This window comes from Microcaecilia unicolor, chromosome 5 (genome assembly GCF_901765095.1).
Source record: "Microcaecilia unicolor chromosome 5, aMicUni1.1, whole genome shotgun sequence".
In the NCBI taxonomy this organism is placed as follows: Eukaryota; Metazoa; Chordata; class Amphibia; order Gymnophiona; family Siphonopidae; genus Microcaecilia; species Microcaecilia unicolor.
The window spans coordinates 59,424,307-59,449,702 of record NC_044035.1 but is presented as its reverse complement, the minus strand read 5'-3'; the positions used below and the strand labels follow the sequence as shown (position 1 = coordinate 59,449,702).

The following is a 25,396-nucleotide window of genomic DNA, read 5'->3' as shown; positions in this document are numbered from 1 at the left end:
CCCTTTTTTAAACTCTGCTAAGCTAACCGCCTTTACCACATTCTCTTGCAACGAATTCCAGAGTTTAATTACACATTGAGTAACTTTTCTCCGATTCGTTTTAAATTTACTACATTGTAGCTTCATCGCATGCCCCCTAGTCCTAGTATTTTTGGAAAGCGTATTTTTGGAAAATGTAGTTTTTAGAAAGCTATCTGGGCACAAGAAATTGATATCTTTTGGAAAGCTGTTTGAGCATACACATTCAAATGTTCCATTTCTTTTACTAGAGCGAATACTCAGATAATATTCCTTATGCATAATCTATTTAATATCACAGACACCCCCAGCAAATAGGATTTCAAAACCTCATCTAATGTTGGAAAGGTTGCTTAGAATTGGGGACATTTTATTACACCTGGAACTGTCATTGAAGTAAAAGAAGCAGTTCTGGGAAATCTTCAAAAGACAGCATCCCAGATTTTAAGGGGCAGTACAACCAGTCAACACAACTTCTCTTCACAATTAGGTGTTCTCGCAAAGCACTGGAAAATAGCATCAGCCTCTATGTAGCACGAGTAGTTGACAAATTTGGGATACAGTCTATATCAGAGTTGGGGAACCACGGTCCTTGAGGGCCACCATCCAGTCAGATTTTCAAGATTTCCACAATGAATAAGCATGCGATTGATCTGCATGTACCCCCTGATTCTGTAAAGCTCACTGAAAAATGCGTGCACAAATTTAGGCATGGTGCCAATTTATATATGCAATTTAATAAGATAATGAGCCAATTAGTGCCAATAATTAGCTTTTTAACGGGCAATTATTGGTACTAATTAGACTTATTTGGGTGTTATGTGTGTAAAGGTAGGTACATGGTCCGTGCCTTAAATTTATGCATGACCTGAAAAAGGGGACGCAGAAAGGGGATAGTCACAGGTGTTTGGGGGCAGAATGGGGGCATTGTTTTGAGTTACATGCGTAATTACAAAATAAGGGTGATCCGCACATAAATTTAGGTGCGGGCATTTGCACCATGTTTTGGTGCAAAAGATGGTGCCTAAATTTATGTGTGACCATAACGCTTGAGTGTTATTCTATAAACTGTGCCGAATCTTAAAAATATTCCGGCCGATATTCAAAGCGAGTTAATGGGCCAAGAACAGCCACCTACCGATTAATTTGCTTGTATGTGGCTATCTGTTCATTTTCAGCAGCATTTAACCAGTTAGTGGTGCTGAACGTGACCAGTTAGCGCCAAAGTGGAAACCAACTACATCGGTGGTGTTCTGGGGGTGGAGTCTGGTTAGCTCCCAGTATTCAGAGCTAACCAGCCATGTTTAATGCAAAAATAGGACCATATAAATAGCTGTCCTATTTATGTGCTAGCACATTTTCAGCTAAGTCTGAATATTGACTTAACTGGACATGTGCTAACCGACTATTAAAGAAACAGAAATTCAATGCCAAAACCCTAACTGGGCCCAGCACAGACGAAAAAACGCTGTCCACTACCAGCTGAATATCGGCTGGATTCTATTTAGAAATAGTAAGAGTCTTTACTATCCATTTAAGATCTTATTTTGCAGGGGGACAGGTGAATTGAATGGCATGCTCTTGTTCCCCTGCTAAAGTGGTGAACTTTATAGCCTAAAGTATTTCCCTTTATGTAATAAAAAATGAATGACAGACACCCAAATGAAAAACAAGTAAAACTCTTATTAAGTACAGGAATCAAAGCCTAAACCAAAATGGTAAGTTTGTACTTTTTATTCCTCTTGTACTTCTTTCATGACAGATATGAAATTGTCTGCATGTTACAAAAGAGTACAGATCCTCTATCTGCTCTTCAAACATGCCAATTCCTATTTTCTTACGGTCAAAGTCAGCTCAGATTCAAGGAACCACAATCATGCAGTATAACTAATATGTTTGCCTAGGGGAATTATTACATCCTTTATGGATTTTTAGAGGCACTAAATTTTTGCAATTTATAGTTAGGATTGCGTATTCAGTTTATTGCATCTTAAGTGGGTTTTGGTTTGATCTGTGGTTTCTAAAGTAAAGACACATTTCCTTTGTTTTACAAAAATAATTTATATTCTTGTTTGTTTATTGTATAAAATGGCCTTCAAGGAAATTACATCTGCATTACGTTTTCTAGATGTGCCCTCCCTAGTTTACTGTTTTATAAATAACTTTTTCACTCATGCAGACGCTGCATTGTGAGAACGGAGCAAGGAGTTTTTGTAAGCAATATTGCTCTCTGGTTAAGTTTTGCCTCTTTTTGGATATCAAAATATGCAATAGGGTAGATTTTCCTGATGTTGTGGATAACATGAGGAGGGATCCAGCCAATCTTGAAGAATGGTCCATAATCTAACAGCTAAAATATAATGTTAAAAAAGACAAGATCATGCATTTGAGCTACAAAATCCTGAGTGAGAGGCATTATATTCTGTGCATGAAACAAGAGTGGGATTTGGGGATGATCATGTCTGATGATCTTAAGGTGGTCAAACAGTTGTTTTTATTTATTTATTTCTACTTGTTAGACTGCTCTAGCCACCAGAGTGAAACATAGCTGTGTGCAGATCAAAATAACAGAAAGAAAGGGGAAAGGAACTCCACTGATGATAGGAAAGCAATACAATCATGCAAAGAGAGGTAAAAAGAGATAGAGAGGGAGACTGTAGAAGGACTAGGATATACAGTATCTCTAGCCAAAGAGTCCAGTCATACTGTTTCCCAAAAAGGCTTGTTTGAAAAGCCACGTTTTTAAGTTGGTTTTAAAACTTTTAATGGATAAATCACTACATAAGTACATAAGTAATGCCACACTGGGAAAAGACCAAGGGTCCATCGAGCCCAGCATCCTGTCCATGACAGCGGCCAATCCAGGCCAAGGGCACTTGGTGAGCTACAAAGAGAGAGATGGAGATTATTCCAAACATAAGGAAGGAGTCCCACCTTCACTATGCCTCCGACACGCCCCCTTGAACTTTGGCCGTCCCTGCGACGGAAAGCAGTTGGGGACATCCAAAATTGGCTTTCAATTTTACCGATTTGGGCGACCCTGTGAGAAGGATGCCCATCTTCCGATTTGTGTCGAAAGATGGGCGTCCTTCTCTTTTGAAAATAAGCCTGATAGAGTTTTTACGTGCCATATATAGAATCTGGCCCTTAGTGTGTAATTACTTTAGCATGCCCATGTTCTACCAATGCCCCCCTCCCCCACCAAGTCTACACCCAACCTTATAGATGTACACAATAGAAATTAGGTGCTAAGTTTATGAAAGCATAAGTCAGTTACATGTATAACTTAAAAGTTGTGCCGATTAATGTTTATGAATGCCAATTAAGTGCCAATTAGTTAATTAAGTTGCACATGTGACTGAAGCTATTCTATAACTGGACAAGCAATTGTACACCTAACTGCACATGCTGTTTAGATACTTAGGGGAAAGGTTTACAGGGACAGACAAAGATCTCAGTATGTATACTTTGGAAGAAAGGCGGGAGAGGAGAGATATGATAGAGACATTTAAATAACTCAGGCATAAATGCACAGGAGACGAGTCTCTTTCTGTTGAAAGGAAGCTCTGGAGTGAGGACCATAGGATGAAGGTGAAAGAGGATACTCTCAGGAGCACTCTAAGGAAATACTTCTTTATGGAAAGAGTGGTGAATGCGTGGAACGACCAACCAGTGGAGGTGGTGTGTTGGTCTCTGACAGAATGAGCCAGGGCTTTGTATTCCATGTTAATGAATTTGTCATAGGGGGAAAGGGAAAGGGGACTTGATATAACACTTTCTGTGGTTTTTGGAACTACATTCAAAGCAGTTTACATAGAGGTACTTATTTGTACCTAGGGCAATGGAGGACTAAGTGACTTGCCCAGAGTTGCAATGAGCTGCAGTGGAAATTAAACCCAGTTCTCCAGGATCAAAGTCCTCTGCACTAACCACTAGGCTACTCCTCCACTCCAGCAAAGCTAGCTCTCATATTTGTGAATGGCAGGGGCAGGGCTTTGGAGGATGAACACTTTTCATTTATGCCCATGCAGCTCTAAGAGACAAACCTCTCACCCCACTTGGAGTGTGTTTTATGAATATAGGTGTAGAATAAATTCTGTTACAGTACTTCAATTTATTCTGAATTATCAGCTAACATTTGGGCCCCAACCAATTAGGAAGATCCACCCCTTGAGACCATATGCTTTTTTTTTTTTAGCTCATGCCTCTTCAGTAGTAGCTCAATATGAGTTACATTCAGGTAGATATTTTCCTGGGCCCAATCTAATTTCATTCCTGAGGCAATGAAGGGTTTAGTGACTTGCCTATATTGAACATTACACATTGAAGACTCTTATATGCACAGCTATTAATTACTTAGGGCTCCTTTTACTAAGGTGCATGCTAAAGATTAGCATGTGCTAAGGGCCAGATTCTATATATGGCCCCTAAAAAATCCACATGAAAAATGTTTGTCTAAGCATTATTCTATAAACGGTGCCTAGATTTAGGTGTGCTATATAGAATACACTTAGGTGAATTCCCAGCACCTAAAACTACGTGTGTCCATTTACACCAATGAGAACGCAGCATAAATCCCTATACGTAGATTTACGTGCACTGGGCCATATTCTATAACTAAGCATGTAAATTTCAGATCACCCACAAAACGCCCATTTCCCTACCCATAACCACCCCCCCCCCCCTTTTGCCTGCATACATTAGAATTTAGGCGCACTGCATAACAGAATATGCTTAGCGAGTTGTGCACGTAAATTCTAATCATTGACAATTAGTGCTCATTATTGCTTGTTAAGTGCTGTTAAAAACGCTGATTGGCTTTTTAAGCTAATTAAGTTATGCGCGTAGTTATAGAATATACCTGGATTTCCATGCAGATCTCTAGGCATGCTATATGGAATCTGGGGTAAATGCTAAGAGCCCATTTTATTCCTATGGACTTCTTAGCCCTTAGCATGCATTAATCATTAACGCGCACTACATCCATTAGTGCAGCTTAGCAGTGGCGTTCCTAAGGGGGCTGACACCCGGGGCGGATCGCCGATGCACCCCACCTCCCGGGTGCAGCACCCCCCCCCCCCCCCCCGGCGAAAGAACCCCCGATCCCCCGGCGAAAGAACCCCCCTCCCCGGGTGCACTCCGCTGGGGGGGGTGCCGCACGCCTGCCGGCTCTTTGTTTTCATGCTCCCTCTGCCCCGGAACAGGAAGTAACCTGTTCCAGGGCAAAGGGAGCATGAAAACGAAGAGCCGACAGGCACGCGGCACCCCCCCCCCCCCCAGCGGCGTGCACCCGGGGCGGACCGCCCCCACTGCCCCCCCCCTTGGTACGCCACTGCACCTTAGTAAAAGCAGCCCTTAGTCAAGACTGACAACCACAAATATGGAATGCATTCAATTCATACAGAATATTGTAGCTAAACTGCTGTTTTGTACAAAGAGATCAAACCATGTCACTACTCTACTAAAAGAGCAGGCACCGGTTTCCCATCACTGTTCTAGAGATCCAGGAAGTATCTGATCTTGGGTTGCAACACTCACTTAGTGCCGGCAGCTAGAGCCAACCAAAGACAGAAAGAGTACCGACAGAGAAAGAACAAGCTCCTGCCACTCCACATGAGATTGTGACAGGTTATGTTGGGCAAGAAATCACTGTATCAGGTTTCAACTCCTGTGCGCGGTGTGGATGGCAAAGTTGGCTGAGGTCAGGCAAAGGTGCTGGAGCTAAGGAACAAGTTCCTGCTGCTCCGAAGTCGATTTGTACAATCAACGTCAAACATTTTTTTTTCCAGTGTAGTGCAGATTGGAGGACAATAGGTTCAAATAACTTTGATTAAGTTTAAGATTAAAGAAAAGATACAATAACCTCCAAAAGACATCAAGCATACTTATATAATTGTTTCCCTTAATGCATTGATCCAGTTTTTCTAAATCTATATAATCATTTCCCTTAATGTATTGATCCAATTTCCCAGTATATTAGAGAAATAACACAGTTATTGTCTCTTACTAAAACAGAAATATATCTATATATATATATATATATATAAGCATGGGATCTGGGAAGTACAGGAGTCAGGGATACCAGTGCAGTAGCTAAGGATACTAAGGCCTGAGGTGAGGCTGGAGATGGCAGAAGTGGGCTGGCACTGGCAAAATGGAAATAGAGGAGCAGAGGGATGGATGCTGGAGGAAGTGGGAGGAAAGGCAGAGTAAATTCAGCTTGGAGAATGAGGTAGGCAGGCAGATAGAGGAAGAGATGGGGGAATGGATGTTGGGGATGGGGAGAGACAGGGACAATGAATTCAGAGAAGGGAATAAAAGAAGCAGGAGGGCTATGGAGAGGGTAAGAGGCAAAAAAAGGGAGCCCAAGTAGAGTGTAAGACATAATATCAGGAATGGAGATGGGAGAGGACGAGTCCATTATGCCTAGCTGGCCCTGCTTACTGAATCACCACAATCCCTGTTCAGTCTCTGGTTATCTTCTTGAATTTCTGTTGGTAGTTTGGCACTGTTCTGTTTCTTTGGTTAAGGAATGCTTTCCAAGGCAAAATTTAAGAGCATATGGTTCATTTTAATCCTATTCTTACAATAAAATTGAATGTTGACAACAGATGTATCTGTTTCAGTTTGAGACACACACCCATGAAATCGTAAATTACTGCATAGAATCCTCGAGCACATCTTGCTGAACAGCAATTTATGGCAAAGCTGTTTACTTGAAAATCAAAATGACTCTTTGTAAAGAAGATAACCTAGATGACTATGGATCTTTCCTGCTGGCTGCAAGGCAAGCGCTCATTCCTTGTTGCTGAGTGCCATCATTCATTCCTTCTTACTTAGTGTCAATTTTTTTGTGGACTGTACAAGTGGCATTTTTAATGAGTATTTAACCTGTCAATACATAGAGGCTCTAATATGATTATAGACATCAGATAGCTCACTAACTTTTCATGAAGTAAAAGAGCATACAGCAAGGACATGATCATTTAGCTTCCAGCAGCTCTGTAATCCTTGCTTTTAAGAAGCTCATGAGCCCAGCAGCTGAACATCACTAGCTAGTATGCGGTGATTTTAATTAAAATGTAAATCTGAAGAGGTACAAGAAAAATATATGATCCTTTAGAGATACCTACTGTACAGTCATTTCTTCTACAAGCAGTGGTAGGCAGCACCTTCTAAACTAGGCTTAGTAACCTAGCAGTGTAAATTATTATATAAGTATATAAGTATTGCCATACTGGGAAAGACCAAAGGTCCATCGAGCCCAGCATCCTGTTTCCAACAGTGGCCAATCCAGGTCACAGATACCCGGCAAGATCCCAAAAATGTACAAAACATTTTATACTGCTTATCCCAGAAATAGTGGATTTTCCTTTAGGATGATGTCCAAAGCTTTTTTAAACTCTGCTAAGCTAACCTCCTTTACCACATTCTCTGGCAACGAATTCCAGAGTTTAATTACACGTTCAATGAAGAAACATTTTCTCTGATTCCTTTTAAATTTACTACATTGTAGCTTCATCGCATTCCCCCTAGTCCTAGTATTTTTGGAAAGCGTGAAAAGATGCTTCACATCTACCTGTTCAACTCCACATGAGCTATAATTCTTTTTATTGGATTTTAAAGCTCTTACAATTAAGTTAACCAAAGAGAAAAACTTATATAACAGGAATAAGAAAATATCTGTCAATTGCGCGTAATAAAATAAGCTGAGCTCAACTGTTTGCCTATAAATATTGCTATGTGTGTGCGTGTATAGATAGATAGATAGATAGATAGATAGATAGATAGATAGATAGATAGATAGATAGATAGATAGAATGGGGTAGCCATAGCTTTCCTAGCCAAGCTTCTGGCCTGACGTCAGAAAATAAGCAACAAGATTACAACACTGCCATCCAATGAATCACAGGCCCAGATGCTCAAAACTCCAGCACTGTTCAGTACAGCACCGGAAAAATTCTGCCTCAACAGCGCTGCAACACAGCTCCCTAATGCTCTGCGCTGAAGACATGAAAATTTAGGCACACTGCCAGCGCTGAGCATTAGGAAGCTGTTTTGAAGTTAGGGGAAGGATGGTGCTTGCTCTCCAGCACATTCCCCAGGACGCCTGAGGGGGGAGGAGAGAAGGGGAGGAAAAAGTGCCTGTTGCCCAAGGGTGCAACGAGTTTTGCAAACATGGATCCTGAAGCCAACTCCCAAACTACAGCTTTTCTGACTACCCCTGCAAACCAAAATCTTATTGCCAAATGTATTCAAGGACAGTATAGTATGCTGGTCATGTTAAGTGCATTTTACCTTGATTGTCTTTGAGAAACCCTTGCACCGAGGCACTTACGTGTCTCTGTCCTTGGTCACTTGCTCTTTCCAAGGTTCCACTGCACCATTCCTGGCCCTGGCTTCCTCCCCGCACGGTCTCCTGTGGTGCAGCTTTGAACTTTGCTTGATCTGTCCCTGTTCAGTTTTTCTCTGGTGGCAGGGATCTCTACGGCTCCGTACAACCCTAACACCAGCTTCGATTTGGCGTGCTTGCCACTGAACATTGAGGAGGAATAGGGGGAGACTGGATTAGCATGCATTTGCATGCTCATTGTGCTGGGAGCCAGCAAGCTCATTGATTTATGTGCTCACTGGCTCTCAGCATACAGTGCAATCAAATGCGGGTGCTAGTCCGGCACTGTTGATCTCTAGCGCTGAATTCCTGAATACATGCTTGAATTGGTTGACTTACCACCCAGAAATAGATCCAGTCTTTCCCGATCCTATTTAAAATTACACTACCCAGATTGTAGTGGCCTTAAGTACAAATCTACCTATGCCACCAACTTCTCCTTCATAGGCACACAACTGTGGAATGCTTTACCCAAATCAGTAAAATCAACTCAGAACTACCTAAATTTTAGAAAATTATTGAAGTCCGTACTGTTCAAGAAGGCTTATTCTCCTGGTTCAACATAATCTGATTAACTCCTGGTTTCAACAAGATTCATGGACACTAATTATCTTATATTATAATTTACATATTGTTGTTTAAATGATGCCTATATGTTTACTATCTTACACTGTTTAATTGCACTTTTCTGTACTGTAGCCTTCCCTGCAGTTTTGTGTAAACCACATTGAGCCTGCAACTAGCGGGAAAATGTGGGGTATAAATGTATTAAATAAATAAATACATTTGCTTGTGAGCATCAGAGCCACAGTGCCTTTTTTTAAGTTGCTAAACGGAGCTTCCTTTTTCTGCTCTATAAAACTAAGTAATGTATTATCCTCTAGCAAAAGCATGTACGGAAACAAAAGTATGCAAACACAAGCTCATGAATAAGCACATGCATTTGTTCATAGAATAGGTAATTATTCGTGTTACTCTTGTCACGGTTGTGCCCATGTTTCGTGCTCTCCTTCCTCTCGCCACCTGGTGACCAGACCTGGTGGCTGCAATGGACTGTCTGGTTATTGTCACCCGTTCCAGATTTCAGCCCCGGATCTTCCGGGCTGCCAGACTTGCTTGCTTGGATTGAACCTACACAGCACCCGTAGTTGCCTGGTGATTGCTGCAGCTGAGCCTCAGCTGCTGCGGGGCTTGTTAGTCAGTTGGAAATTCTCTGCCTTTGCATCGCCTTAGGCCCTGGTTTGTTGGTGCTTGTTCCACTTCTGTTTAAGTTCTTGCCTGAGGTTCTTGTTTGCTTCTAGTTAGGCTGTGTGTAGTTTAGATTAGGTTGTTGTTTGTTTGCTAGTCCTGTCTCTGGGTTATAGTTTTGTGTTTAGTCTTTGTCTGTTTGTGTCTTTGTGGCTGCTCTGCAGCTTTCAGTTCTGTGTCTTGTTATCAGTGTTTTGTTCCCTGTTTTAGTGGCTGCCTGCAGCTTTCAGTCCTGCCCTTTAGCTTTCCCTTCCTTGCCCTGCTGCCCTGTATGTTCCTTTCCCCTCTGACCCTCAGTTCTGGTTCAGCCTAGCGGGGATCCAGTCCTGCCTTGCCCAGTAAGTCCTGCCGGCCACCTGCAGTCAGGGGCTCAACTCCTGGTAAAAGGCGGCCAAGTGCAGGTGAAGTTTAAGTGTGCCTGCTCTGCTTATTCCTGCTTGTTTGCTTCTGCTGCAACTCAAGTCTGGGGTTCCAGTCCTGTTCTGTCTAGTCTCCGGTGTGGGGTGGTTTTGCCTGCCACTGCCACTCCTCGGCAGTGGCCCAAGGGCTCACAAACCTAGTTCCAGCTTTGAAAACGTGACAACTCTAAATATATATACATATATATGTGTAATCCCCCATTATAATGGGGATTGCTGAGTGGTCTTAGATATTCCCTAGAGTCACTGGGGGGAGGGGGAGAGAGAGAGAGATAGATGTCCTTGGGTGTGAGCCCGGGGGCATTGTATAGGGGATAAGTTGCAGAGGAAATGTTTCTAGTTAGTGATTGACAGTACAGGTGGCGTTTGAAGGTAATAGAAGTTGTTGTTTGTCTGAGCACATGGTCTTTGGTTGCCTTCACCCCCATCAAGACCCATGAGGAGAGGAGGTATTCTGGAAAGGCCAAATAACCTAAGTCTCAGTCAAAGGGAAGTTATTGTCAGCTAACAGCAATAATTGTTTGAGAAGAGTGCTCTGGGTGGGCAATGGAAGCCCAGCTATTGAGTAGGAACAGGGAAGACTTTGTTCAAGGCCAGAAGGTGCAGCTTGAGGAAGTGCAACTCTGGAGGAGAGGACAGACAAGGAGGTCTGATCTTGGAGGAATTTGTTGGTGACAACCAATGCTATCAGCACAGCCTTGGATTATACAGCCTAAAGGGATGGGTGATGAACTGGAGGAGTGATATATTTGTACATACATATTTCAGGATTGCTAAAAGAAATTAACTAGTGGATAAGACGGTACCAAATGGTCATGGATGGACAGAAACCCTTTTAAGCCAAAGGCTGACTGTACAGAGAGATTTATTGAGTTTGGATTAACTACCTGTTGCAGAATTCAGTATAGTTTTGCATAAAAGATAATTCTTAGGCGTGGTGAGTATTCCATGAGAGAGAGAGAGAGAGAGAGAGAGAGAGAGAGTGAAGACCTTACCCTTGGACTGTTCAAGGGTATTCAGGATAAAGCCCAGCTTAACATCCTACAGCCTTCTAGATTTTTATCCAGCCCTGGCCTGCTCCCGAGCTCGAATGTGAGAGACTGAACTATGAGTGGAGAGTGAGTTGTGGAAACGTAGTGAATAAAATTTCTTTTGTGGCACAGATCGGACAGAGAACTGAGCTGATCAGTGAGACCCGGGTTACACATCTACATCCACAAGGAACTCACTCTATATATACCAACGTGATATTTAGGTATTTCCCTTTACTCTAGGCCAGTTGTTCTCAACCCAGCCCTCAGGACACATCTAGCCAGTCAAGTTGACAGGATACCCACACTGAATGTGCATGAGATAGATTTGCATACAATTGAGGTGAGGCATGCAAATTTATCTGAGGCATAGTCATTGTGGATGTCCTGAAAACCTGACTGGCTAGATATGTCCTGACCTCCAAAACTAGGCAACCTGTTATACAGCTACTCTCCATGAGGGTTATGTGGACTCCACTATCTCAGAATGTCAGGTATCAAACCCTGTGAGATGTTTCCAGTAGAGGTCTATATTGTTATAACAAAGGCTTTGGGAAAAGACCTTTGATGACCCTATGGTTTCACTCATAAACAAGTATTATATGCTCAATAGGAAATTATTACCTGTCTTTTTTGAATGCACCTGAGGGAGTCAGCAAAAGAATACCTGTAAACACAGCCATACTCTGTAAAATGAAATTCAGAAAAGAAAGCTGTGTTGGCTAAGATAGAGTTAGGGGTCCAGTAAAATGAAACTATAGAAGCAAGTACAGGAAATATAAGCAGCAATGAGGGAGTCACACCAGTAGTGCCTTTATTTCCTGATCATGGTTCCAAAGGGCTCTGTTCCAGAGTCTTGTAAGGGACTGCGGGGAATCTGTGTGAGGTGTAAAAACGTTAGCTTCTGTACACTTCCTTACTGCAGTGTTATGAAGAATGCTGCAGACCAGGGCCGCCGAGAGACTGAGCCAGGCCCGGGGCAAGGCCACCCCTGGGGCCCCGCATCGCCTCCCCCTCCTAAGGCCGCCATCCCCCCAAGGCCGCCGCCACCCCCCCAATCGCTACTCAGGCCGCCGGTGCCAAAGTCCCCAGACTCCACCTGCCCACCTCAGCCCCCTTCCATCCACCACCGGGTCCCCTGCATTCAAATCGGCAGCACCTCACCTCTGTGTGAAAGCACAGCGGAAGATCGCCTCCCTTCGGGCCTTCCCTCCCTGTGTCCTGCCCTCACAGAAACAGGAAGTTACATCAGATGACGGAGGGAAGGCCCGAAGGGAGGTGATCTACCGCTGCGCTTTCACATGGAGGTGAGGCGCTGCCGATTTGAAAGCGGGGGGACCCAGTGGTGGACGGAGAAGGGCTGTCAACGGAGCCTAGGGCGGGCGGGTGAGACCGGGGACTGCGGTGCAGGGCCCCCCTTGGAGGCCCAGGCCTGGAGAATTTTGTCCCCCCTGCCCCCCCTCTCGGCAGCCCTGCTGCAGACAAACACAATCATAGCCACTTTTTCTGCAGAGTAATATAAGATACTACCTGAGCGATCTAAGCACCTGAATTGGTTGTTATTCTATTTACCATTAACTTTCTCTTTGTATTGTAAAATTGGATTCTTACAACACATTACTTTCTTATGCATTATTCTTTGCTATGTATCCTACACTGTTTATTGTAAGCCACATTGAACTCAAACTTGTTTGGGATAATGTGGGATATAAATGTTACAAATAAATATGGGAACATGCCTTACTCCACTTCACTAGACTCAGTAAGTGCTGTTTGAAAAGACCTACAGCCTCAATAAAATAAAACAAGTCCAGGTATGGCATGAAACCTGGATGTCTGAGGATCAATGTAAGGTCTCAACATCTCCTATAGGGCTCTTGTGTTCATGTAGTTCATGTGGTTTATGTCCTCCTTTGGCAAGGCCAGTAAAGTGGTTCTTGGCTTAAAGAAATGTGACTACAGCTGCCTTATTACTTTCTTCTGCCTTAAGAATTCTATGACCTCATTCTGGTGTTTTCTCCTATCCACCTCTTCCTGCTTCTCCTCTCTCTCTCTCTCTCTTCTTACCTACTCTGTCTCTCCTGCTTTTTCCATTTCTGCCATTTGCTCTTTTCCACGCTTTCAGCAATGTTTCCTTCTCCAACAGCTATATCTCATTCATTTTGAAACCCACATTGCATTGCTGTTAGCTCAGCCCTTTAAACAGTATTTGAACTTACATGTAAGACCTGGTCTTTTGTATGTGCTAAACTAGAAGCATTAATGAGTGCATGCCACACTACTGCTCTTTACTGACAAAGTGAAAGTTAAATTGAGTTTGAAGTGCAGCTCTACCTGTACAATAAAGCTTCCATCTCTATATGCCATTTTCAATCACAGTCCTATGAGGAACTTGTCTTTCATCAGGAACAGGTTTGGCACTTAAGGGGCAATGCTATAGTTGGGCACCTCTATTTAGGTGCCCAAGGATGCATGATAAGGCCTATTGTATAATTCTATTCTGTTCTTATATTCTGCTACAAGCTTCATGAGTTCTGTGTGGATCACAAAAAGAAAACTAGGCATACCTGGGAATTTATGTAAAAATTCTCCTACATTACAACATATCTGTAACCACAGCTTAAAACAAATATTTCCTAAACAACCAGGTTTTTAAAGGCAATGAGTTCCATATTTTAACTCCCGCAAAGGAGAAAGCCAATTGAAAAGAGTTTATTAATCTAATTCTTTTGACAGAAAGTAAGTGCAATACCAAAAACTTTCTTAGGGGCCCTTTTACTAAGCCGTGTATGCCCAACGCGTGCCCAACACATGCCAAAATGGAGTTACTGCCCGGCTACTATGTGGCTCTTGCGGTAATTTCATTTTTGGCGCACGTCCAATACGCACGTCCGAACAATCATTTTTATTTTTGAATATGCGTATCGGACGCGTGCCAAGTGGCATTTGGCATGCGTAGGTCATTACTGCTCGGCTACCATGTGAGTCTTTACCACTAGGTCAATGGGTGGTGGTAAGGTCTCAGACCCAAAATGGACGTGCCCAAAACCCACGCCTACAATACCGCAAGCCATTTTTCAGCACACCTTAGTAAAAGGACCCCTTAATTTCTTAGTAGCATGATAAATTGGAAAATGGACAAGGAGAAGTATGTATTGAGGCAACATGTCATGTAATATTTTAAAGAACAAGACTTAAAGTCAAATTGAGCCTAAATAGGCAGCCAATGGGCTCTAATTAATAAAGGTGTTACTGTATCAAATCTTCCCTCAGCATATAAAAATCTAACAGCCACATTCTGCAAAGTCTGCAATCTTTTCATGAGTGTATGATTGCATCCTACATATAACATCTTACAATAATCCAACTGGCTCAAGATCAACCTCCGCACCACCAATTTATTTATTTATTTATGAACATTTATACACCCCACTTTTTTCCACATGAAGCAGACTCAAAGTGGCTTACAATGCACAGATAAATCAATTACAATTACATTAGATAGGGGAGAAAGAACAGGGTAAGAAGGAAAAGGGAAAGGGAAGAGAGACTAAGATGGATGGTGGAAATCCAGGTGGACCAAGATTGATGATGGAAATCCAGACAGACCAGAGTGGCTCGAACAGTTCCCGGCAAGGCGATCCACAATTGGGAACTGTAGCAATACCCAGTTAGCGCAGACGAAGCGCTGAAGAAACAGCAGCAGCATGCGGCCAGGAGAGTGGCAGCGGTCACCAGAGGCAGACGACAGCAGCTGGAGGTGGACAATGCCGACGGGGCCCTGGATGTCCACGGGTCCAGCAACACCACCGCAGAGGAATAGGGACCGCAGTCCCTCAAAACAGTCCTTAATTCTCCTTAGTTTTCTTAAACAGGAGAAGACCTTCCTTACCAATAAGGTGACCTGTTTCTCAAATGGTAATGGAGCCTGAGCACCCAGATTCCAATATAGAATAACAGCATAACCTGGTATCAGCACATCTAATGTATATGTGCCTGCAGTTAAATCCTACTATATAAATGAAGAGTGACCGACATGCCGCGCATGCGCGACACGTAACAAATCTCTACCGACGAGGAGGCAGGAAGTTCCAGGAACAGAGCTACGCCTACAGGTGACCACTGACCGGCAACCACCGGGCGGGGATCGTCCGACAGCAGCTCCGAGGCGCACGCCAATGGGTCCGATGAGCTGCTGCTGCCGCTGCTGCTGTGACCCGGGCACTTTCCTCTGCCACCATCCCCAGGGCCGGCTTTCCTGGGCGGGGGCTCAGTTAGACCCAGCGGGGCTCCGACCGCTTTCTTGCCCGTTTTAATGGGCTCAACGGCTTGTAAATAAATAAAAGAACATCTTCTCTTAGGGGGTCTTTTACTAAAGATTAGCTCCAGTTATCTGCAGCAGGGCCCATAGGAATAAAATGGGATCAAAAAGGGGGTCATTTATTTAGGGGCCCTTTTACAAAGGCATAGTAGGCTCTACGCGCGTGCAGAATGTGCCAAAACGAGACTACCACCAGGCTAGCGTGCCCCCTACCATGACCACCTACCATTCAGAAAAACACTAAAAACCCATCTATTCAAACAAGCCTACCCAAAAGACCCAGATTAATCTCATGAACCCATTTACCTTACATATACTGAAGAGAAAACGACATTGACCCAGAATCTATCTCCCACCTTACCCTCCTCTCTCTATCACCTGTCTCTACCTACCTACCCATCCATTTACTACCCATCCATCCTTCTATTATGTTATACTTAATTTCCTACTTTACATAACAAAATTCTGTGTTACCTATTACTATGTAAGCCGCATTGAGCCTGCTTTTAGTGGGAAAGTGTGGGATACAAATATAATAAATAAATAATTTCAGATTTGATGCAGGCCCCTAATGCCGGAACAAATTATTTTTTTCATTTCCTGCCCGGGTTCCATCATAGAATAAGCTCCTGTTGTGCATCCTTGGGGCACTTAAATAGAGTTCTGCCCAGCTGGAGAATTGCCCCTTAAATGCCAAACCTGTTCCTGATGAAAGACAAGTTCCTCACAGGACTGTGATTGAAAATGGCATATAGAAATGGAAGCTTTATTGTGCTGGTAGAGCTGCACTTCAAACTCAATTTAACTTTTACTTTGTCAGTAAAGAGCAAATGATGAAATAAATTACTGAATCTAGGAATAACAATTCTATAAGCAGTTCCAGGATCAGTAAAAAAAAAAAAAAGGAATATTGTTTTGCATAACTATTCTTGAATTATTTTAGTCAGTTTTCTCATATCTTTATTTTTCTTACTTTTTTTTCACAATAAACTATACAAGATCAGCTATAAAACAAAAGCTGAGCAAATTAACAAAGGTTTAGGCACCCCATCAGGTTTTTTTGTTCCTTCTCAAACTAAACCGGTAATCTGATCCAGTCCCTTGGCAGATTAACCAGTTAGAATTCTCATCTGTCAAGCTGAGACACAGACATATTATCCTCTTCCTGCATATCAGGAACATTAAATTTGAGAGATGAAACAGACTCATAATTTCTCAACCTGGTTGTCCTCCGAGTTTTGGGATAAGGCATTTTGCATGAAAGCTCTGGCACCATGCACTAGGGACTCCTCCTTGAACTAGTCAAGTATCCTCTGAGTCACTGTTTTGGCAAAGAACTTTCCTTGTGGTATGTCGGTGGATCTAAGCGAAAGAGTGACAAATGAAAGCCAAGCTGCCTGTGACCCTTAAAGTGGAAATAAACATTATATATTCATATTTGTTTTGACAGCACAAGAGGGATACTTTGAAGATGACCAAATACGTGGAACTTGTTATTGTGGCTGACAATCGAGAGGTAAAAAAAAAAAAAAGAAGACCTATTTAAAATTTATTTACTTTGATAAATGCTTGCTTTCTTTTGATTTAATTTTTGCTGAATATTGTAAAACTTGGAAGATACATGCTGTTAATGAAAAAAGAAGAGTGCTGTAATGTAATAGCATGCACAAACTATTAACAGGTTTTATGAATTATGACAGTCTGCCAGAAACTGAAATGTTCTGTAGTGTGTAGCATTTAAGGAAATGAATGTTGAGGTCAGAAAACTTTAGGATGGGATATAAGATTCTTCAATATGTGCCCCATATTCAGAGGACTCAAGCACCTAATTCCCCTATTACCATGCACACGATTATAAAACATTCAAATACAAAAGGGTTGAGGGTAATTCTATAAGGTTGCCCACAGTTAGGTGCTGAGATGCAGTGCACTAAGGGGTGAATTCTATATATGGTGCCAAATCGGTGCTGAAAATATAGTTTCTATAAGTCATGCTTAAATTTAGACACGGTTTATAAAATAGCGCTTACGTCCGGGAATCGTGCCTAAACCAACTGAAACATGGTGCAAATGTATGCGCCTAAGTTAGGCGTGTTTCCCCCTTACTCTATAACAACACACATTAATTTTAGGAATGCCCCCATTGCACCCATGACCTTCCCATTTACGCACCAAATCACCCTCCTTTTGAACTTGCACCTAACTTTACATGCACAAGTTCAAGTTAAATCTAATTAGTGTCAATAGTTGATTGTTAAACCAATTATCGGTGCTAATTAGCTTGTTATTCAATTAAATTGCACATGCAAATTGGGTGAATGTGCAATTTTTAGAGACTTTGATGGAATTAGGGAGTAAGAGCTAATTCTATAATGGCATTTGGGTGCACAGATTCTGTTGCAGTACACTAGCATAGGTTGGCATTTATTCACCAACATTTATGTCAGAATAGAGACGTCCAGTACTACTACTACTACTACTATTTAGCATTTCTATAGCGCTACAAGGCGTACGCAGCGCTGCACAAACATAGAAGAAAGACAGTCCCTGCTCAAAGAGCTTACAATCTAATAGACAAAAAAAAAAAAAGTAAGCAAATCAAATCAATTAGTGTGAACGGGAAGGAAGAGAGGAGGGTAGGTGGAGGCGAGTGGTTACAAGTCAAAAGCAATGTTAAAGAGGTGGGCTTTCAGTCTAGATTTAAAGTTGGCCAAGGATGGGGCAAGACGTAGGGGCTCAGGAAGTTTATTCCAGGCGTAGGGTGCAGCGAGACAGAAGGCGCGAAGTCTGGAGTTGGCAGTAGTGGAGAAGGGAACAGATAAGAAGGATTTATCCATGGAGTGGAGTGCACGGGAAGGGGTGTAGGGAAGGACGAGTGTGGAGAGATACTGGGGAGCAGCAGAATGAGTACATTTATAGGTTAGTAGAAGAAGTTTGAACAGGATGCAAAAACGGATAGGGAGCCAGTGAAGGGACTTGAAGAGAGGGGTAGTATGAGTAAAGCGACCCTGGCGGAAGACGAGATGGGCAGCAGAGTTTTGAACCGACTGGAGAGGGGAGAGGTGACTAAGTGAGAAGCCAGCAAGAAGCAGATTGCAGTAGTCTAAGCGAGAGGTGACAAGGGTGTGGATGAGGGTTTTGGTAGAGTGCTCGGAAAGAAAGGAGCGGATTTTACGGATGTTGTAAAGAAAGAAACGACAGGTCTTGGCAATCTGCTGGATATGAGCAGAGAAGGAGAGAGAAGAGTCAAAGATGACCCCAAGGTTTCGAGCTGAGGAGACAGGGAGAATGAGAGAGCCATCAACAGAAATAGAAAACGGGGGAAGTGGGTTTGGGGGGGAAATGACATGCAAAATGGACATCCATCTCTCATTTATTTTCCAACAAGAAATATGTCAGGAAATATGACAGGACATCCAGCATGAACAACCACTTTACAAACTGTAATGTCCAACATATGAACAGCAAAAAAATAGGGTCAAGGAGGTCTGTCTGGCTGCATTCGTAGACGACTGGCCACACAGACATCCCTGCACAGCAAAAGTGCAGCCTAGTGGTTAGTGCAATTGATGCACTCATATATAAGTAGTCTTTATATATGAGCACATCAGCGACAAGTAAAGACTATATTATACACAATCTGTGATTCCATGGTTTGCCTTCCATGGGGATTATCTGTGTTCTTCTGCCCTGATGGTTACCCCCTACTCTGGTGGTGATCTTCTAAACCTATATTTTGGCACCATATATAGAATCCGGGGGATAGTGTATAAATGCAGGGGGGAGCATACACATGGGCAGCACATAGATAGGCAATGGACGAGGCTCACATGCATGTAACTTGCAAAATACTGTAAGTTACACATGCTCGTGCCCCTTATACACAACTATTGTTACACCACGTCTATGGCTGGTGTAATTGCAAGCACATAAATATTAGATGCACCAATGCCAGGTCATGCTAGTATTCTATAACAGAACCTGGTCTTCAGGTGCCATTATAGCATAGGCTCCTACTTCATGGCCTCGCAGTGCCTAAATGGAAGTGCTCACTTATAGAATTGTCTTCAATATTGTCTAGTTGCTCCTGAGCCAGAATACCTTCAAAGTTCTATTTAACCTTCCAAACTTCCTTGCTTCTTATAGATTACAAAATTGTATATGAAACGTTTACAAAACACCCTTTTAGGCAAAATAAATTAAACTGAAAGGGCCCGATATTCAAAACAATTGAAATGGAGAAGCTCCTGTCAATTAAATTGTCTGTCCGGAGCTAACTGGGCATTTTCAGTGATACTTATAGTACCACTGAAAATGCTCGGTAAACACTCAAGCTGAAACCGACTATTTTGGGAGTAGTCTGGTGGTGGAATTGTTTAAGATAACTGCATAAATAGGATCTCAAAAAATGCAGTCCTATCTTTATTCGGTTCTTCATAGCCATTTAAGTACCGAATATGGCACTTACCAGCTCCAGCTCCCTATACCCAGAAATTCAACACTGAAACCACTGAATTCCAAGTTTAGCACCAACAGTGGTCAACAAAACACTGATCACCGCCGGCTGAAAATCAGGCCCAAAATATTTACAATTCATCTTTTTCATCAGGACTAAAACCAAGGATGTCCCAACTTGGTTTGAATTATCTTTTAATATAAAGAAGTTTCTCTTGTAGAGTTTCTCTGGTTTACCTCCTACACTGGTTATATTCAACTCTGAATAGTATATTCTATGCCAGTAGTTCTCAACCGGTGTGTCGTGGGGCCAGCACACAAAGCAGTGTGTGGTTTTTTTAGCATGGTATCACTCTACTTTCTTTCCCTTTCCCTCCCACCATGGATCTAGAACCTCTCCCTCCTCTGACCGCAGCCCTTCCCTCCCCCACCCCATGACTCCAGCACCTCTCCTTCACCAACCCCTCCAGTGAAAACTCACCTCTTTGTCAGCAAACTACATGGGCTGACCAGAGCCTTTCCTCTGCAGCTGTCCCATCTTCGCATAAACAGCAAAGAGTTGAGGTTTGACTACAGAGGAAGGGGGCTGGCAAACGTGCTGGATTCATGGGGGTGTGCTCTGGATCAGTAAGTGAGGTAGCTGAGGTGCTGAAGTCAAGGGGGAGGGCTCTGGATTCCCAAGTTGGTTGCTGTGTCGGAGCCATGGAGGGATTCAGGGCAGTAGAGGGTGAGGTATTGGAGTCATAGGGAAGGCTGATAGCAGAAGAAGGTGATGTGCTGGAGTCATAGGGGGCTCAGGGAAGAAGAGGGTGAGGTGCTAGAGTCACAGGGGGAGGGGTGAGATGCTGGAGTCATAGGGGAGTAGAGGGAAGAAAAGTGTGAGGTTCTGGCATCACAGAGGGGCTCAGAGCAGAAGAAGGTGAGGTCTGGGGGGGCTGAGGGAAGAAAAAAGGTGGTTAACAGGGTGAGGCTGACAGAAGCGAAGGGAGAGGTGCTGCCTTGTGGGGGAGCTAAGAGAGGACAGAGGAGGTGGAGGCAAGGGGGGGGAGAGGTGCTGGACCTGCTTGGGAAGAGGTACATGAGAAATTCTGGACCTGTGAGAGGTAATGGAACAGGAGACAGGATGAGATACCAGACTGTGGGGAGGTGGTAGGGAAAAGGGGGCACCTCCAGGCTGTGGAAGGAGGGAGGGAGGGAGAGTGAGTAAGAGACAGATCCTGGAATCTGGGGTTGGAGGAAAGAGAGGGAGAGAGACACTGGATCCACAGGAATGATAGGGTGAAATATGAGTAGGCAGACTGAAAAGAGAGAAAGGAAATATGTCAGAGACAGATCTATTGAGGGAATGGAAGATAGGAGGAAAGTGAGGAAAGGACAAATAGACAGCATCTACTGGACAGAGAGCAAAAGACAGACGGACGCAGAAAAGAGAAATTGGGACCAACATGCTTCAAAAAATAAAATGCCCAGACAACAAAGGTAGAAAGATGTTTTTCTTTTGAATTGATTAGGTGGAATATATTAGCTTTAGGAAATGTGCAACATGGATGTCTTTGTATTTTGTTCAGTAGAAAAGGAAACACATTTCTGCTTTTATTTCTCCTATGTTCTGGTACATGCCTAGTTTGACTTCTTGGGGTTCCCAGTTCAATTTTTGTCTTTATATTTCTATTTCTAATTTGTGGTCCCTTGCTCTGTATTTGGTGAGGGTTTGTCTGTGTTTTGCATGTGACTGAGGTGTTGTGACGTTTGTGAGCCCTTGGCCCAGAGGTGGCCGCATGAGAATCACCCAACCGCCTCTGGGTAAACCGAGTCCCCTCCCAAGAACTGGACCGGATCACAAGTGGAGATGAACTGAGGCAGCTTTATTAGCAGCAAAAACACAGGGCTAAAAGGGTAGCCAAAAGGCACAGAAAGGAAAACAGGCAGCCTAGCTATACAGTCTAACCTAGCTGAAACAATGCATATACAGTAAAGGTAAAGTAAAACAGCCTAGCTGTATGGGGAAAGTAAACACAAGCAGCCTAGCTGCACATCTCAATACTAGCAGAGCAATGGAAACATATGGCATACAGTAGAACACAATACATTAGGTAAGGCCCACCCTAGCGGATTAAAGACAAACAGGCAATATTTGGCTCACAGAAGACTAGGGATGTCACCTAAGACAAGCAAACAGTCACTGAGGCGCCTGAGCTGGATGCTCCCAAGGCAAGCAAGATAAAGCAACAAATCCCGAGCTGACGCTCCCAAGGCAAGCAAGATAAAGAAGCCAAACCTGAGCCGATGCTTCCAAGGTAGAAAACTCAACAGCCCTGCACAGCACCCAAGGGCCAAGAGCAGCCCATGTGGACCCCTCCGCACTCCAAGCACTGCTCCCTTATCCAGAGATACCTTGCAACGTGGCCTCAGTCGCTGCATCTGCAGTATTCCCCGTCATCCAGTCCACACAGTCCCAAACACAGCACAACGCCACTCGCTGCATATACCGTGAGCCCTTACTGCATACAGCGAGTAAGGGCTCATGGTGGGTGACTGGAATCTCAACTGAGGCACAGGACGTACTGGACTCACAGGCCAGGCAGCAGGCTTCACTGGACCTAAACAAAGGTGAAAGCTGAAGGCAGAGCTATTACTCCTCAGAACTACCAAGCTTGAAAGCAGGCTTCACACAAGAACACAGCAATAGGTGAAAGCTATAGGCAAAGCTTCTCAGGACTCCCTGGCTTGGAGGCAGACTTCCACTGGAACACAGCATAAGGTGAAAGTAGTAGGCCAATCTTTTACTCCTCAGGACTCCCTGACTTGGAGACAGTTCTCCACAGGAACACAGCATATGAAAAAGCTGTAGCAAAGCTTCAGGCCACGGCCTCACAAAGGAACCGAAGTTGGAACTAGCAGGGCCCCAACCAGGCCTGGGCCCAATCAAGGGTAATTGCCAGAACCCTGAGCACTCTCAGAAGCCAGCTTAAGAAGTGCTCAGTGCTGATGACATCCCCAGATTGGCCTCCACCACTCTACAGTGACCCCACAAGTCACTGACTGGAACTGAAGGTAATTTTAGAAGGTTAGAAGGAGGAACAGGGCACTGACGAGTGCCCTGAGCAAGGCACGGATGTCACCGACAACGACTGTGACAGGTGTGGTATTCTGTTTACATGTAGTTTCTGTGTAGAATTTTGTAACAGTCCCACTTGTTGTGTTTTACTTGTAATAGGGTACTGGTGTTCTAGGGGCCCGTGTAATATTTGCAGTTCTGCCTGTTCTTAAGTAAGATTCATATTGTTTGAATCATAGGAATTAGTTCTACTGTTGTCAAGGCCACCGAGAGACTTAGCCGGGCCTGGGGCAGGGCTGCTGCCTCTGCAGCCCCCTCCCCCCAGATCGCCACTGCAACTGAGAAACCTTGGGGCTGGCGGGTATCCTGAGCAGTGGCGTAGCTAGGGTAGTTGACACCCGGGCCGGTCATTTTTTAACACCCCCCTCCAAAATCCAGTACTAGGCATAGAATACAAAACACTCAGGATCTCTAGAACAATTTTACCATACCATAAGCAGTAATTTCTACGAGTCACATAAGGAAAAGGAAAGCATCTTAAACACTACAGTGAGCACTAGAACATCATTTCACCTATTGTAAAACGTAACCAGACAGAATAGCACAGATCGTCGATCCTGCACAGTCAATGCCAACTGAAAGCCGTGTCTTTTTCACAAACACAGATAAACCCTAAACCACTATAGAATAAGTAATCAAACTTTCTATTTAGACAAAAATTAAACTGAACCCCCAAGAGGCCAGACTGAGCATACAATGCAACACCACAGAAACAGAAAATAAAATAATACCATTTTATTGGACTAATACATTTAGCTTTCAGGGGCCAAAACCTCCTTCCTCAGATCAGTATAGTGCTTTTACAATATCCTATCCTGACCTGAGGAAGGGGGTTTTGTTCTCCGAAAGTTAGTCAAAATATATTAAAATTAGTCCAATAAAGATTACCTTATTTACATGTTCTATTTATAAACATTTATTAACACAGCTACAATTCTATATCCTAAAGCAAAATAATAAAAATATATATTTACAGTTTATTGTCTCTGGTTTCTGCTTTCCTCATCTTCTTTTCACTGTCTTCCTTCCATCCAGCATCTGCCTTCTCTCTCTCTCCCTGCCATCCAGTGTCTGCCCTCTCTCCTGTCCCCTCCATCCAATGTCTGCCCTCTGCCCTCTCTCCCTGCCCCTTCCAACTAGGATCTGCCCTCTCTCCATGTGCATCTCCTTCCTTTGTCTTTCCTTCCCTCCATCCTTGTCCAACATTTCTCCTCTCTTCCATCCATGTGCATTTCCTTCCTGACTTTCCTCCCCTCCATCCATCCATGTCCAACAACTCTCCATTCTCCCCTACACTCTCCTCCATCCACCCATATCAAGCAAATTTCCTCTCTCCCCTGCCCCCATTCATCCATCCATATCCAGCAATTCTCCATCTATGTCCAGGAACTCTCCATTCTTCCCTGCCGTCTCCTCCATCCACCCATATCCTGAAAATTTCCTCTCTCCCCTGCCCCCATTCATTCATCCATGTCCAGCAATTCTCCTCTCCTCTGCCCTCTCCTCCATCCATCCACATCCAGCAATTCTCCTCTCTCCCCTGCCCTCCCCTCCAGCGATCTCTTCTCTCCCCATGCCCTCCCCTTCTCTCCATGTCCAGCAATCTGTTCTCTCCCCCTGCCCTCCCCTCCCATCCATGTCCAGCGATTCTCCCTGCCCTCCCTCAGCTCCCCGACGGCCCTCCTCTCCGTTCCTTCCTGCCCTCCCCTCCATCCATCCACCCACGTCCAGCAATTCTCTTCTGTCCCCCATGCCCTCCCCTTCTCTCCCCCATGCCCTCTCCTTCTCTCCATGTCCAGCAATCTGTTCTCTCCCCCTGCCCTCCCCTCCCGTCCATGTCCAGCGATTCTCCCTACCCTCCCTCAGCTCCCCACAGCCCTCCTCTCCGTTCCTTCCTGCCCCTTCTCCCTCCATCCATGTCCAACATTCTCCTCTCTCCCCTGCCCTCTCCATTCCTTCCTTCCTATCACCTGACAGCTGCCCCCACAAAACGCAGGGCTAGCGTTGCAGCAAAGCAGCTCTGCTCTCTTTAACGGTCCCTGTCCCTCTGAGTCCTTCCTTCCCACCCAGGGCAGCCCTCCTCCTTCTCTCCGCACCCCCCTCCCCGTATCATAACCCTTTTACTTCCCGTGGTGGCAGCGACATCAGTTACGTTACGAAGAAGACACCACAAGCTCCCCTCCGGCCCTGCACACAGTGAATGCCCCGCCTTCGCGATGATGCATTTCCTGTTTCCGCGAAGGCGGGACACTCACTGTGTGCAGAGCGAACTAGCGAAGGGAGAAGCTGGAGCCAGAGGGGAGCTTGTGGTGTCTTCTTCGTAACGTAACTGACTTCGCTGCCACCACGGGAAGTAAAAGGGTTATGACACGGGAGGGGGGTGCAGAGAGGAGG

General features: G+C 44.1%; 1 protein-coding gene across 1 annotated transcript in view; it reads left to right on the top strand.

Annotated features, from left to right (window-relative positions):
- Positions 1-25,396, top strand: part of ADAM12 (ADAM metallopeptidase domain 12) — a 659,141-nt gene that overhangs the window by 403,510 nt on the left and 230,235 nt on the right. The window contains exon 7 of the mRNA XM_030202952.1: positions 16,880-16,945. Coding sequence (XP_030058812.1) covers positions 16,880-16,945 — 66 coding nt within the window. The remainder of the gene's footprint in view (positions 1-16,879; positions 16,946-25,396) is intronic.